The sequence below is a fragment of the Emiliania huxleyi genome (genome assembly GCF_000372725.1).
Source record: "Emiliania huxleyi CCMP1516 unplaced genomic scaffold EMIHUscaffold_80, whole genome shotgun sequence".
Classification (NCBI taxonomy): domain Eukaryota; phylum Haptophyta; order Isochrysidales; family Noelaerhabdaceae; genus Emiliania; species Emiliania huxleyi.
In genome coordinates this window covers 180,521-195,653 of record NW_005196020.1, presented here as the reverse complement: position 1 = coordinate 195,653, position 15,133 = coordinate 180,521, and the positions used below count along the sequence as shown (strand labels likewise).

The following is a 15,133-nucleotide window of genomic DNA, read 5'->3' as shown; positions in this document are numbered from 1 at the left end:
TACTATGAGATGCCGCACCTGATCGTCCACCTCGTCGACGTGTGTGCCGCGCCGCCGGCGGCGGCGGACGCAGAGAGCCTGCTGCTGCCGTGCCTCTCCCACCCGCTCCTTTCCGTCCGCGCCGCTGTCCTGCAGCAGCTCCTCTCGGCCATGGCCCTGGAAAGGGGCGGGCCTGCCGCGCGTGCGCCGGGCGTCGGGCCGCATCTGCGGGGCCTCGTCGAGAGCCTCGCAGGCGGCGGCGGCGAGGATCGAGCCGGTGTCGGCGCCGGGGCAGAGAGGTGGCGACCGCGACCACGCCGCTCCTCCTCGCCCCAAAAGACAGTTGTGCGGGTAGGCTCCGAGGGAGACGAGGAGTTTGGTGCGGCCGAGGCCGCGGCGGCTGACGCGGCGTCCTGTTTGCTGTCGCTGCTCCTGCGCCCGCGCGTCGCTGCGCGTCTCGTGCAAGCCGCGCTCGGCTTGTGCGGCGAGAGACCGCGCGACCCCACTCTCCCGCCCGCTCCCCCACTCGAAGACATCCGGGACGACGGATCAGAAGGCGGCGATGACGGCACGCTGGCGGTGATGCGGCTGATGCGGCTTGCGCAGGCGCTGCTCCTCTCGGCGCGGCAAACACTCGACTCGCGGCCTCCCCAGAGCGACAGCTGGCGCGCCTCGTTTGCGGCGCTGCTGCCCTTGGTGCAAGCCGCGCTTCCTGCGCCGCCGTCAGCGCCGTCGCTAGGCCACGGCGACGGCGGGGTTGGCAGGGGCGGCGGCGGCGGCGGCGGCGGCGACGAATGCGCTCTCGAGGTCGCGCAGGCCCACGCCCAAGCGTTGCATGCGGCGCGCTCGTCCAGAGGCGTGGACCCCGGCGCTCTGAGGCGAGACTGAGACCATCGCGCATCTCTGCTTTAGGCGATGGTCCCCAAGCTGGACTCGAGCGCGCGCCTTGCGGCCGCATTGCGCGCGCTGCTCCACTCGGAGCGCAGGCTCGCTGCGGAGGTGCCGGCCGCTCGACTGTGTCGCCCACGCCTCTTCCGCTCCGCCGCGCACCTTACCGCCCTCCGCCCACTCCTCAGGCTGCTTCACAGCTCGCTTCCTCGCTCGTGCCCCCGCTCGTGCACGCGCCCTCCGCGCCGCTGCACGGCCTCCCTCCACTCCCGCCAGAGATCCTCGCCGCGGACGCCGCCGCCGCGGACCTCGATGCGGGCTTCGGGTACGCCGCCGCCAGTGGCGGCGGCGGGCAGGCGTGCGACGTGCGGCGGGCCGCGTTCACGGTCGCCGAGGCGCGAAAGCTCGAATCGCTCGCGCACGACGGTGGCCTGGAGCCTCAGCTGCGTGCGGCGGCGGCCACGCAGCTCGCGGCTGTCCTCGCCGCCGATGGCCGTCTGCTGCGGGCATCGTTGCAAGCCTCTTCCCTCGAGGCCGCGGTGGCGTCCGTGGCGGCCGCGGCCGCGATCGCCACCACGCCCGCGGCCAGCGCTGAGGCGGAGGAGGACGACCAGACCGGCCCGCTCCTCGCCTCGCTCTTGCTCCTGCTCGGCTCGCTCTTTCGGGGATGCGCCACCGTCCGCGTCGCCTCTCTCCGCTCGCCCGCGGCGCTGCACGCGCTTCGCCGCGCCGCCTTTGCTCGCTACGCGCCCGCACGTGCCGCCCTCCGGCGCGCCCTAGAGGCTCTCCTCTTTGACGAAGCGGACCTCTACGCCGCCGTTTCCATCTCTGCAGAGGCCGAACTCACCGTCGACCTCTCCGCCGCGACGCCTCTGAGCAGCCTCTCGCCTCGCTCGCTCCACATCGAGGCATGGCCGGCCCGTGGAGAGAGGGGCTCTCCGCGTCCGCTGACTCTGCGCCGCCCGTGCACAGGTGGCGCGCGCCTTTCGACTCGAGGTCCGCGAGCGGGGATCTGCGGGCGGCTGTCCCGGCCGCCTCAAGTGCGGCGGCAGCGGCGGCGGCGGAGGCAGCGGCGGCGGCGGCGGCGGCGGCGGCGGCAGCAGTTGGACGCCGCTGTCGCCGCCCGACGATGCGGTGCGACGTGCCCTCGCAAGCCGCGCTGCGTTGCGCGCCGCGCTCGGCATTGGTAACGAAGACGCCGCGGGCGGCGGGCACGCTCAAGTCGATGCCGTCGAAGGCGCAGGCGGCGGAGGCCGTCAAAGTGTTCCCGCTGCGCCTCTTCGTTTCGCCACAGACGGTGACTCGGGCGACGAGGTCGATGCCAGCGCCGACGCTGGTGCCGCGGTCGGCGGAGGCACCGCCGACGCCGCCAGCGACGCCTCTGGCTGGGCTCGTGTGCAGCGTTTGGCGCTGGAGCGCGCGGCGAGGTTGGACCCTTGCCTGGGCACGGCCCGTGCTTTGCAGCGGCTGGAAGAGTGCGCCGACCACGCCGACTGCACGCGCGCCGTGGCGGAGCTGCACGCGCTGTGCTCTAGCCATGATGCGCTCCTCGCCCTTGGCCCGCCTGAGCGCGCTGCCAAGCGCCCCGCGCAGAGCGAGGCGCACCTGGTGGCGACAGAGCACCCACTCCTCACCGCCGTGCGTTCGGCCGCCGCCGATGGACTGCTCACGCGGTTGCTGCTCACACCTCCCGCGACGGCCGAGGACGATGAGCTGCTCGAGTCTCTACTCTCGCTACTCACGCGCGCACTCGTCGCCCACGCCGATGCTGCCGCCGCCGCCACTGTGCCGACGCACGCCGTGGGGCCACTGTCGCCACTGTCGCCGCCGCCGCCGCCGCCGCCTCCTCGAGTGCTATTCGACTCGCTGCTCGGTTCCGGGGCGGCGCTGCTCGAGCGGACGAGTTACGAGCGTGGCAGAGGCGGGAGTCTACCTCGAGTCTCACTCCGCCTCACCGCTCTCCGCTTTGGCGCCGCGCTGCTGCGCGCGCCCTCGGCCAAGGCAATCCCGCGGCTGGCGCCCGCCCTCCGCCAGTCTGCCCTCCTCGCTGTCCTCGCGGAGCAGTACTGTGGCCGCGAGGCGGGCTTGCCCCCCGCGCCGCCGCCGCTGCGGCGGGCGGCGCTCGCCCTTCTAGCCGCATCTGCCGCTGCGCTCCCGCCAGCTTCGCCCCTCGCCTCGAGCTCCCCTCGCTCCGCCGCGCCGGCCTCGTCCCATCCCCGCTCAGCAGCCACGCTGACCGCGGAGCGGCTCGTCACCCTTGCTCTCACGAGCGTGCGGCAGCCGCGCGCCGCCGGTTCGCGTGCCGGCGTGTCCGAGCAGCGGCTTGCACTGAGAGCGTCCCTCGCGCTGCTGCCCTCCCTCCCAGCGGCGGACGCGCGCAGCTTCGCCGGCCGCGCGCTGCTCTGGCTGTGCCCGCTGCTCGAGGAGCGGGACGCAGAGCTGCGCGCTTCGGTGCTTGAGGTTGCGACGGTCCTGGGGGAGGCGCTCGGCGGCGGGCGGGCGCTGCAGGCGCTGCTTCCGGGCTTCCTGTCCTCCGCGCTGGCCACCGCTTCCGACGCCACCGCTCCATTTCTCCCACGCACGGCTGCGCTCCGCGCGATCCGCCGCCTCTTTTCCGAGTGCGGCTCCGTGGCCGGCGCCATTGGCGGTGCGCCAAAGCTGGCGGCGGAGTCGGCCGCCGCCGCCGCCGCGGGAGCCGCGGGCGAGCCCCGCGTGGCGACGCTCGCAGCCGCGGCAGCCGAGGCGGAGGCGGCGGGAGATACCGCGGGGGCCGAGGCAGCCGCCGCCGCCGCCGCAGCGGCGGCGGCCGAGGTGGCAGCAGAAGCGGCGGCGGCCGCCGCGGCGGCCGAGGCGGAGGCGGCATCGGCTGCGCTGGCGGCGGCGGTGGCGATGGGGACAGCCAGCGGTAGCGGTGAGAATGTGGCTGTTGGCAGCATCGCGGGCGTGGCGTTACGCGCGTTGGCAGAGGATGCCGCCGCGCCACAGCTCATCGCCGAGGCGGCTCGGCTGCTCGAGTCGTTGTTGCTCCGCTCTCCTCTCCAGCAGTGGCCGCCCGCTTCGTGGAGTCAGCTGCTGCGCTGGTTGTCGGTGTCGCACCATTGGGCGGCCTTTCTCCGGCTTCAGGCCAACACGCTGCCGCCGCCGCCGCTCCCCGGTGCCGACGCGCCGGTGCGATTGCTCGTCGGGGGAGGCGCCGCCGCCCTGGACAACTCTGGCCGCGGCGGCGATGGCGGCGATGGCGGCAGCTGCGTCGACCCGAGGCAGGCAGAGCAGTGGCTCGGGGGCACGCTGCCAGCCGTCGAGGCGGCGCGCTCTGCGGTGCTCTCCTTGCTGTGGGCATCCGCTTCGCGGGGAGGCGCGCTCACCTCCAAGGCGGTGTGAACCCCGTCCACGACACGTCCCTGACATGTCTGTGACATGTCCGGCAGGCGCGCACCTCGACCTCTTGCTTCGCGCGACGCCGCTCGTGCACGCGCTGGCGCCGCTGCTCGCCGAGCCCCTCTCGTGTGCCGCGGCGGCATTCGACCTCTCCGCACACGGCGCGGCGGCTGAGCTCCACGCCATCCCCGCCGCGCCGGCGCCGCCAACGGCCGCCCACCAGCTGCGCGCGCTCGCCGCGCTGAGACCCGCACGCCCGTCGGGCGGGGACGACGGCGCGCCCAGCGGCGCCGCCGAGACGCGGTGCGCGGCAGTGCAGCTCTGGGCGCTGATCCTCGAGTCCGTGCCGCGGCTGCGCACGGCGCTCTGCGGGTGCGTCTTGCGGGCGCACAACGCGCTGCCCGGCGGCGGCAGGGGAGGTGGCGGTCGTGAGGGCGGCGTGCTCTGGTTGCACGTGCTGGGCGCGTGCCTCGCCGCGCGCTCGCCCGTGGCGCTGCGGCTCGCGGCCGCGGCTCTCCTGCTGCGCTTGGCCGACGGCGCGGGCGCCGAGGAAGCACGGTCGTTCGACGAGGTCTTCTACGCTTCGGCGGCTGACGCGGCGGTGCGCTCGGATAGCGGTAGAATGGCAGCGCGTCTTCGCGCCCGTGGGAAGAAAGAGAGGGGGTGGGGGTGGTCACAGACGCGGCGTCTCGCCCCGAGCTGCCGTCAGCGTTCTCGTCCCCGCCCCTCTGACAGGCGCTTCCTCCCGCTCAGCGGCCAGCGAGCCTGCGCCCCAGCGCCGGCGCGCCGGGCGGCGACGGCGATGGCGATGGCGGTGACGATGACGCTGCGGGTGGCGCCAACGTCGGCGGCGACGACGGCGCTTCTGGCGCTTTTGCGGCGGCGGCAGCCGGGCGTGATGGAGACCGCCCCACTGCCCTCGCGCGTCTCGCACCGGCCGGTGCAGTGCTCGCGGAGGGTCTGGTCGACCTCATCGCGGAGCTGATGAAGGGCGAGGCGGAGCGCTCGGCAGCAGACGTCGACGCGGCGATCGGCGCGCTGTGCGCGCTCGTCGGCGTCTCGCGCGCCGCCAAGCTCGCGCTGCTGCGGTGCGGCTTCTTTCCACGCCTCTTCTCGCGCATCGCCGACCTGCAAGGCCTCTACGGCCTCTCTCGCCGCGCCGCTGCTCCCGCTCGCCGCCGCGACGCTTGCGCCCTCCCCGGCCCCGCCCCGCCCGGCGGCGGCGGCGAGGACCTTGGGGGCGGGGCGAGCCTCGACGGCGGCAGCCCCTCTGCCGACGGCGGCGCCGGCGGGGTGCCGGATCGGTGCGGCGCGCTCCAGCGGTCCCTCCTCTGCTGCGTCCGTCTCCTGAGCAACGCGCTCTGCGGCTGCGAGGAGGCCAAGCTTGCGGCGGTCTCGCTGCAGCTGCCGCTTCTGCTCCAGCAGCTGTGGGCCATCTCGCGCGGCGCTCCGGCCCTCCGCCGCGCGCTGATGCAGCTGCTCTGCAACTATGTCGCGCACTGCGCGCCGGCAAAATGCTCGCTCATCGCCTACTCGGACGCGCGGGGCCGCTGCCTGATTGCGCTCCTCGTGCGCGCCGCGCTGGCAGAGGCGCGCCCGCCGGCGGCGCCCATGGCGCTCCCGCTCTGGCAGCTGCACTGGCGGTGCCTCCAGTCGCTCGCCACCGCCGCAGAGTCGCGCACCGTGCTGCTGCGCTCGGGGTGCATCGGCGCGGCGCCCTCGCTCGCGCACCGCCTCCTGCTCGGCGCGAAGGAGCGCGACGAGCCGCGCGCGGCCGCCGTGCTCGACTTTCTCGCCAACCTCGCCTTTGACGCCGACGGCTGCACGGCGCTGCTCCGATGCGACGGAGCCTTTGACGCGCTCGTCGAAGGGCTCGAGAGCCGCCAGCCCTCTGCGCGGTACGCGGCGGCGCTCGCGCTGCGGAACGTCGCCTTCTCGTCCGAGGGCAAGACGGCGCTCCTCAACCGGCCGCGCGCGATGCCGGCGCTCCTCGGCGGGCTCGGCCCCTCCGACCTGCGCCTCTCCGCGCTGAGCTCGGCGGCGCTGTGGGCGCTGCTCGCGCGCTCCGAGAAGGCCAAGGTGGCGTTCCGCCGCGGCGGCCTCCCGGCGCACCGCTTCGCGGTCGCCGAGAAGGAGCTCGCGCACCTCGCCATGCGCGAGCCCGAGTGCGCCTCCGACCCCGCCGCGCTGCGCGCCGCGCTGCGCCACTTTGACGCCATCGCGCGATTACTGGGCGCGGACCCGGGGCAGCTGCGCGCGTGAGAGCCTGCGAGGGGGAGCGGATCATGGGGGGAGATCGGTGTCATGCATGAGACCGCTATGAGTCGTTTAAGAGAGGTGCCACACACGGATCACACGCAGCCCGCGCGGCAGGGCCGCGGGAGAGGACGCCGCCCGTGGCCTCCCGCGCGAGGGCGGAGGCCGCGAGACCCGAGTGACTTACGTGCCGTATATTACGTCAGTAATGATATATTCATTATTACATTAACTCCCTGCCGTTTAGCGTTTTCTATACATTTTGTTGTAAATTCTATACATTTAGCTGCGCAAATACAGATCCCGACTGCTCACAGTGGGGATGAGAGAGAGTCGTCTCTAATATGTTAGCTCGTCGTTACGAGGAAGCCTCATTACATAAAACGCCCTATGCCAACGCAGCGCACTCCTGGAAGTGGTTAGCGCGATCCAACCCTTGCCGCTTGAGCCGAACTGCAAAGTTGCTCGTCACCTCTACACCTGCTCCACCTCTGGCACCTGCTCCAGCTGCGAATCCTCCTGGGCGGCAGGTAGATTGAGACGTCGGCTTGCAAAAGAGCAGCCTCCGTGATCAGGGAGCGGAGCTCGGCCTCGCTCGCCGCGGCGACATCGAAGCCGGGGGAGAGAGGCGGCGGGGACGGAGGCGTAAACTGCGAGAAGGAGACGTCGTCCAGCGCCATGTCCGACCTCCAGCCCGGCCCCGTCCGGCCGTTGAAGCGCACCTTCGTCGTCGAGGCGGGTAGGATCACTACCGCTTCGAGCCAGCTATTGCCCTGGTCGCCGGTCCTGCCCCAGAGCGTCGACCAGCCCGTCTCGGTGCCGTTGGCCTCGATGGAGAGGGTGCCCATGTTGGAGCCGTACATGTGGTAGAAGAAGGAGAGGGTGGCGTCCTGCTGGAGCGAGAAGAGCGGGCTCTCGAGCTGGTGCAGCGTGTCGTAGATTCCAGATGCCTCGGTGAAGAGGTAGTAGCCCGAGCCGGTGGTGTGGTCGCCGCTCGGGCCTGTGCTAGACGATGGAGTGCCGCCGCTCCTGCGGGTCCAAGAGTACCCGTCCGGCGCGGTGTCGGTCCAGGCGCAAGTGTCGCCCTCGAAGTCGCAGCTTATCATGTCGGGTAGAAGAGGCGGCGGAGAGGGCGGCTGAGGCGGCAGGAAGGGTGGCGACAGCGGAGAGGGCGGCGGCGGCGGAGAGGACGGAGAGGACGGTGGGAGGGGGGCGAGGATGAACGTTTTGCTGCCGGAGGATCCGGAGCCGAGCGTGAACGTATAGCCCGCACCCTTCCACAAGTCGCCGTTCCAGCCGTCGCCGTACGAGTCGTACATGTTGAGCGTGCACTCGCCGAGCGGCGCGGACAGGGTGCCGGAGTAGGGGGCCCCTCCACTGCCGATCAACGCGCCGCTGCACGTCAGGTCCCACGACACATCGGACTGAAAGCTGCCGCCACCCACAGTGACCTGGAAGTCGATTGAGCCAGACGTGTGGTCTGATGGTGCACATGCCAGCGGGAGCAGCGCGGCGAGAATCAGCAGCCACGCGCCACGCCTCGCCCCCGTCCGGCACCGCACGAGGCGCCCCGAGCTGCTCCTCCGCACCGAGCTCAGCACGCCGCCGCACGCTCCGAGCAGCACGAACAAGGCGGCCCAAAACTGACAGCGCTGCTGGGTGCGGACAGGCGCGGAAGAGGAGGGTCCGCTCATGAAGGGAAAGTGGAACGGGGAGGGCAGGTCGATGGAGCGCTCGTCGGTGAGTGCGTGGTGAGGCTCCGCATGCCACGCAACGGGGGCGGCGCAGCGTGGCTGCCGGTCGGCGCACACACGTGAGACGGAGGAGATATCGGACTGGACCGAGTTCGAATCGGAGATCTGAGCGGCACGGACCTCTGCAGGCCATGCCGGCTCCGCGAGAAGAGGGTCGATGGCCCGGCCAAGCTGGAGGAAGAGATCCTTGGTTGTGGCTGGAGAAGCGGTCGCCAATCTGTTCACCCGCCACTCGCCGCCGGCGTGCATGCTAGAGACGGGCGCGCCGAGGCCAGTCTCAACCAGCTTCTCGGGCGTGTTCCCAGCGTCGGCGGACCGCATCTCGGGCGACGTGCCGTTCACGGGCAGGACGGTTTCGCGAACGATGATCCCCGATCTGCTGCTGTAGACGGGACCGATAGAGTCGATCTCGGGCTCGCCCTTGCGCTCCATGGTGTTGCGCGAGGCCGGGGCGGTCTCCAAGTCGGCCCCGCCCTACACGCCAACAACAGGCACAATCCGGAACCGGATTACAAAGCTCGCACATAGAAACAGCCAGAGGGGCGCTCACCGGCTGCTTCTCGTAAAGGTCCTTGACGGACGCCGGCGGCTCGCCAATTAGGTGCAACGGCTCGCCCACCGCCTCTTTGATCGCTTCCATCAGTGCTTCCCACGAGCGCCCGTCCTCGTGCCCGCCCTGAACAGCGCGCGGGCTGTTAGTCACGAGCTTGCGCGGCGCGGATACTAGCACGCGCGAGCGAGCACGCACCGGGTGGTTGGCGGGCGCGCTGTCCGACGACACGATGGCTGCAAACGAGCTGGTGTCGTTGCCGCCAACCTCGCAGAATCCGTTGGGCGATGCCGGCGTGAACGGCTTCGCGACGGTTGCGGGAGGCGATGTCGGCCACGGGGAGTCGTACCGCTGCGAGGAGAGAAGCGCGGAGGTGGCAGAGCACGAGGAGTGCGCAAACGCGGCTCCGAGGCAGAACAGCGCGAGGATGCCAAAGAGGCGGAGCAAGTTGTAGGACTTTGACCACGGGAACCGGCCGGCGGCAGAGCCCTCGGGCGTGGTATTCGTGGTCGTCTCGACGTCGACCGTCGCGCCCTGAACAGGAGGGCGCGAGACTGGCCGTGTGAGAGCGGCGAGCGGGGGAGGAGGCCGCATACGCAGGCGGTGAGCACCGAGTCTGCGGTCGGCGGCGTGGAGCCGCCGGTCACCTTGCCGGTGCCACCGAGGATGCCCTCGTTGCCGTCCATTTTGAGCAGGGCCCCGAACCTGTTGTTGCCGCCGACCGGGGTGATGCTCTTGGTGCGGACGATCGGGGCGGACGCGCCCTTGCGCCCCTTCTTGCGGCGCGTGGCCCTGTCGGGGATGCCCTGCGCACGCGCAAGCGGTGGGTGCGTCAATAGTTGAGGCTCTGCGCGTACAACCGCAGCGTGCGAGGCGCTCACCGCCGGGGCGAGCTTCTCCGCTAGCGGAGACTCCTTGCGCTCAATCTTGCGGAGCGGGGAGGGGGTCTTCCACCCGTCGATGACCTGCGCGCGTGCCGTGCGGCAGACGAGAGGTCACAGGATCAATGTAAGTGCCCGCCTGTAGGACTCGCGTGTCCCCGCAATACCCGCGTGTGCTTCTGCTGGGAGGTGCTCACCGCCGGGGCGGCCGTCTCCTCTGGAAACTCCTTCCAGTCGGCGTCGCCCTACGCGTCGAACGCGGGATGGGGTCACAGAGTGGGTCGGCAGACGCCGGCGCGCACCAGGCGCTCGCCGCCGTGGCGGCGGGCTTCTTCTCCTCCGGAAATTCCTTGATCGACGGCAGCGGCGCGCCGCCGGCCTCCGCCGGCTTGAGGGCCGTGGCGGCCTCGGTGGCCGGCTTGAGCGCCGGGTTCTTGATGGCGCCGGTCTCGTCAACGCAGGCCTCCGCGCCAGACGTTGCCGCAGGGATGTCCTTCTTGAGGGCGCCCTTGACGGCGCCGGTGGGGGCCGTCGGTGGGCCGGTCGGGCGCGTAAACTTGGACCAGAAAACGGCGGGCGGGTGGGTGGCGAACATGGCCTTGGCCTTGTCCGAGTCGACCGCGCCCGCGTCGGGCGCCTTTTCCGCGGCCGGGTCCTTCTTGAGGACGTCCTCCGTGCCAGACTTTGCCACGGGGGTGTCCTTGACGCCGCACGCCTGTGGGCGAGGGAAAGTACGCACAGGCTTTCAGAGACGGGAGAGGGATGATAACGATCCTGGCGAGCGCACGCGCACCTTCGCTCCGAGGAGCGAAGGCGACACCGACTCGGAGATGACTCCGACCTTCGCGAAGGACTTCATCGGCGAAGACTCGCCCGCGACGTTGCCGCCGCTCGCGTCAATGCCGTCCTTGAGCGGGCTGGGCTCGCTCTCGGGCGGGATGCCGACGGCCTTGGCGCCGGCCGGATCGTCGACGGTGAACGCCTCGGGCACGGCGTCGAGCGAAACGCCCGCAAAGTGGACGCCGGCGAGCGAGCCGGCGGGCTCGCCCTCGGACGGGACGTTGCCAGTGCCGGTGTTGGCGGTGCAGGTGCCGCCGGTGCCGGTGTCGATGCCATCCTTGAGCGAGACGGGCTCGGAGGGGATGCCGACGGCGTTACCTCCGTCAGAGTCGACGACGGCCGTGTTGTCCGCCAGAGACGCCTGTCAGCCACAGAACGCGAGAGGGTCGTCTTGCAGGGAAGGCGCAGCGTTGCGTGCGTTGCAGCGGTGCGCGTGTGCATACCCCCTCCCTCAGCCACTGCAAATTAACGCACACCTGCTTGTCAGCAAGCGGCGGCGGAGGAGAGAGCTTGAGCACGAGCTTGTCACCGGCGGCCGGCACGAGCTCGAGTTTGAGCATGTTGATCGAATGAATTCCTGCAGAGAGTCAAGAAGCGGTTGAGGGTGGTGTCCCCGATGGGAGGTGCAGGCCAGCGCTCGAGTGGCCCTCGCGGCTGCGGACACAGAGTCTTGGCACTCTCTAGATGTAGCAGAGATGCGAGGCGGTGCGAGTACCCGCGTAAGAGAGGGAGGGCGGTCGGACGGGTTCGCGCGGGACAAGGGTGTGGAATGGGCAGCAGCGGACGCGTCTCGCGGCCTCCTCGATGGCAGCGGCTGTACCTGCGAGCGGGAGTAGGCAGGCGGTGCGAGGCCGAGGGGGGTGCAGCCGCTCGCGCCGCGAGCGAGGGCGCATCGCATGGTAGGGGTGGTGAGGGGGCGGCGGGTTCCGTGAGCAATAGGCGTCGCGGGGGTCTAGGTGTGAAGCTCGCGGCTGCATAGTCGGGCGCAATGCGGCGCGGCAAGCGCGAGCGGACGAGGAAAGTGCTGGCTTTGCCTGACGACTCGCTCTCAGAGCGTTCACGCAGAGAGAGCGAAAGAATTTTAGCGGAAAGATCTTCGAGTCACCGTTCACAGTTGTGCGGTGAATGGCGCGTAACGCCACAGCCCGAGCCCGAAGGGCGAAGGAGAATCCCACCCCTATCCAACAAAAGTATTCCGTAGCACGATCGAGGGGAGATCTTAGAGAGAGAGGTAGGTAGGTAGGTAGAAAGGTGAAGAACAGCCAGGCTCGGACTGGACACCAACGCGGAGAGAGAGAGATTTTAGCTCCCCCCTACCCGGTTGCACTCGTGCGACGTAGCGGGGGTTACCCACGACTACGTTTACGAAAACATAAGTAGTCCCGCGAGGTGTGAATTTGGCCGCCCAGTTAGCCCCCTTTTCCAGTCAGGGGTTTTTTCGTGGCAAACCTCGTCATCCTGCTGAACAAGCTCCTCTTGTAGCTCGATCGGTCACACCGCCATCGCCGTCGGGGAGAGGGGGGACGACACTGCTCTGGCAGCGTCCAGCGTGCACCTCGATCCTGTACCGTGTTTGTTATGACCCCCCCCCCAATAAACACACCAGTTAGGGAGGGCGAGACGATCGAGGGGTCCCGTACCATGCGGAATCGACCCTATCCAGAGCTCTCCGACACCTCACAGCTCCCAAACGACATCGATCTCGGACCTGCCGCTTTGCAGGCGCCCTCAGGGTGCACCGACGCTCGCCTCCTCCTCTCCTCAGGTCCGAGATCGATGTCGTTTGGGAGCTGTGCCGCGCGCTCCTGTCGCCTCCGCGAGCGCCTCCTCGACCCGCCGCGGGGCCCGGGCAACGGCCTCGAGCCGCGCTGGCGATGCTCGGCCTGCCTTCTGGCACCCTATCGCACGCACTCCCGCCAGCCGCGCGCTCCCGCGCCGTCGTGCGAGCTTCTGGCATCATCCGTGCGAGATGCGGCGTCGCGTAGCGACGGCCACACGCGGATCAGCTCGGTCACCTCGAGCGCGCTCGCTGCCTGCGCGCCAGGCAGCGCTCCTCTCTCGTCGTCGCGGCGACGAGTCGGGACGACGCCGTCGCTCGAGGCGCGTGGCCGGCGGCGCTCCTCTAGGCGGCGCTCCCTCGAGGCGCCGGGCCGACGTGACTGGGGCAGCTGCGGCGCACGACGGTGCCCAATGGCCGCCTCCGCCGTCCCCGGCTCGGCCTGTGGATCAGGGCAGCGGTCTCTCAGCTGTGCCGTCTCTGAACAGACACACTCGAGGACACGCGCGCGCGACGCTCACAGCTGCGTGTGCCGGCAGCGGTGGTCAGTCTAAAATGTGTCTTGGTCAGTCTGACGGGCCAAAATATTTGAGGAAACACATTTTGCTGTCCTCACGCACTCACGGCCCGCGCATTGCGGCTCCGCCGAGACCTTGTTGGCGAGATGTTGTTGGCAAAGTTTGATCGCACGCGCTCGTTCCCAGATCCCACTAAAATCATCACGGCCCCGTAACACCCCCTCCGCGCGCGGTCAAAGGCTTCCCAGGGCCGGTCTATGGCATGAACCGATAGACACAAGCAAAAACAACCGCACCTCTAAGCTTCTCGGGCACCCCGAGGCCCATACGGCGCCCCGGCGGGCCCCGGCGGAGGTCCGGCGCGGCGCTCCAAACGTCCGCACTCTTCGCGAGCTTCTACGGGAGTTCACGCGGCCTCTCCGCCTCGTGAGGCACACCCCACACCCACCACGAGTCCTGGGGCCGTGGGCGGACCTTTGGCCGCGGCGTCCGGAGCTTTGGTCGTCGAACATCGGCCGCCAACTAGGCCGTCGAGCGAACGTGTCCGGAAAGGCTCTCTGATGGGTCCGGCAGCGGTCCCATGGACCCAGAATCTCGCCCCGGCCGAGCATTCACGGCTCGGCCCCCGCCCCTGGTCACCCAGACGTGCCCTTGGACAGCCGTAGGGGCTCGGATGACGACGTTGGGAGAGAGGGGCGCCCGCGACGACGCCCTCCCCGACGACATCGCATCTGGCGCAGACTACTCGGGCGCGGCGGCGCGGAGGATCACATGGTTTGGAATCCCCCAAAACCATTAAATTCCGTCTCCGGAGAGGTTTCGGGATGTATGGTTCTTGCACTTGTGCAAGACGCCGCTCCGAACGACGGTGCCAACGAGAATCGTCAAAATCAGCCACCAGCACTCGGTGCGCTTTGCTCATGCTCCCGCGCCCCCCGCGCCCGAACCATGCACGGGCCCGGCTCGCCCGCTTGGGGATCCACCCGGGACACCCCCGCCGCCCACCTGCCGGCTGACCTGCCGTCGGTCAAAGCTTGGTCGCCCTCAACTAAGGGCGTAGACGCCCTTACCTCAACTGTCAGCAACAGAAATCCACCACTTTTGGGACTGCCCCCTTCAGCCTCGCCTACAGCCGACCTTCTGGTCGCACGCGGGTTCTTAAGGGTCGCACATGCCGGCCATGACGTCTTCCAACCGGCTGTTCGCAGGCGGTAGCCTCGCACGACCTCCACAACTCCGAGAATGACCCGCGCGAGAAAGTGCTCGCGGCGGCGCACTTTTTGGGCAGGCTGTGACTACTGCCCTGGCCACCCTGGCCTCCCTCGAGGGGTCGCCAGGACCCGCCGCGGCCCTGGCGTGGCCCACGGGGCGGCTTGATGCTCATCGACGCCTTCACCCTCGTCGGCCTGGCCGGAAAATACGCCAGCCGCTCGGGTGCCGCCCGCCTCCTAGAGGCCGAACCACCAGTGCTGTGAGTATTGACGCCCTCCCTGCACCTCAGGCGCGTCCCTCGCCCTCGCCGCCGCCGCCGCCGAGCCCACCGCCGCCCTCGCCGCCGGCGCCCTCGCCGCCGCCACCGTCGCCGCCACCGCCGAGCCCGCCGCCGCCGTCGCCCCCTCTGCCGGCGCCTCCTCCGTCCTCGCCACCCCCGCTGTCGCTTTGCCCCCACCATGCCCACCACCGCCGTAGCCGCCGCCGCCCAGTCCGCCTCCGCGTCACCGCCGCCTCCCTCGCCGCCGCCCCAAGCCCGCCACAGCCGCCGCCGCTGCCGCTGAGCCCGCCGCCGCCGTCGCAACCGCGTCCGATTCCGCCGCCACCAAGCCCGCCGCCTCCCTCCCCCCCCGCAGCCCTCGCCGTCACCTCCGACATCTCCGTCTCCGCCGCCTCCGTCACCGCCACCACCCTCGCCGCCGCCACCATCGCCGCCGCCCAGCCCGCCACCCCTCTAGCCGCCACCGCCCTCACCGCCGCCTCCGAGCCCCCCACCGCCGCCGCCGTTGCCGCCGTCACCGCCGCCGCCGTCGCCGCCGTCGTCCTCACCGCCGCCAACCTCGCCGCCGCCGCCGCCGCCGCCGCCCTCACCGCCGCCACCGTCGCCGTCGCCGCTGCCGCCCGGCCCACTGCCGCCGTCGCCGCCTCCGCTGTCGCTGCCTCCGTCCTCCTCGCCGCAGCCCTCACCACCGCAGCCGCCGCCGCCGCCGCCCTCGCCGCCGCCGCCGCCGCCGAGGCCGCCGCCGCCGCCGCCGCATGCCGCCCCCGCCGCCGTCTCGCGAAGCCGCCGCCGCCCTCGCCGCCGCCGCCCTCATCGCCGC

General features: G+C 70.8%; 2 protein-coding genes across 2 annotated transcripts; both read right to left on the bottom strand.

The window, feature by feature from the left end:
* Window positions 1–586: 586 nt before the first annotated feature.
* EMIHUDRAFT_359334 (hypothetical protein) lies at window positions 587–2,573 on the bottom strand (the record flags this gene model as incomplete). Its single annotated transcript, XM_005759290.1, has 2 exons — window positions 587–728; window positions 1,950–2,573. A coding segment is annotated over one exon (468 nt), but the record flags the coding sequence as incomplete, so codon positions are not given.
* Window positions 2,574–6,859: 4,286 nt separating this feature from the next.
* EMIHUDRAFT_218624 (hypothetical protein) lies at window positions 6,860–11,086 on the bottom strand (the record flags this gene model as incomplete). The annotated part of the gene is made up of 11 exons (XM_005759289.1): window positions 6,860–6,889; window positions 6,982–7,020; window positions 7,110–7,530; window positions 7,726–8,729; window positions 8,806–9,339; window positions 9,417–9,611; window positions 9,687–9,731; window positions 9,805–9,868; window positions 9,989–10,401; window positions 10,480–10,887; window positions 11,003–11,086. 11 exons carry the CDS (start codon window positions 11,084–11,086, stop codon window positions 6,860–6,862), a joined length of 3,237 nt encoding a protein of 1,078 aa, XP_005759346.1.
* Between the last annotated feature and the right edge of the window lie 4,047 nt (window positions 11,087–15,133).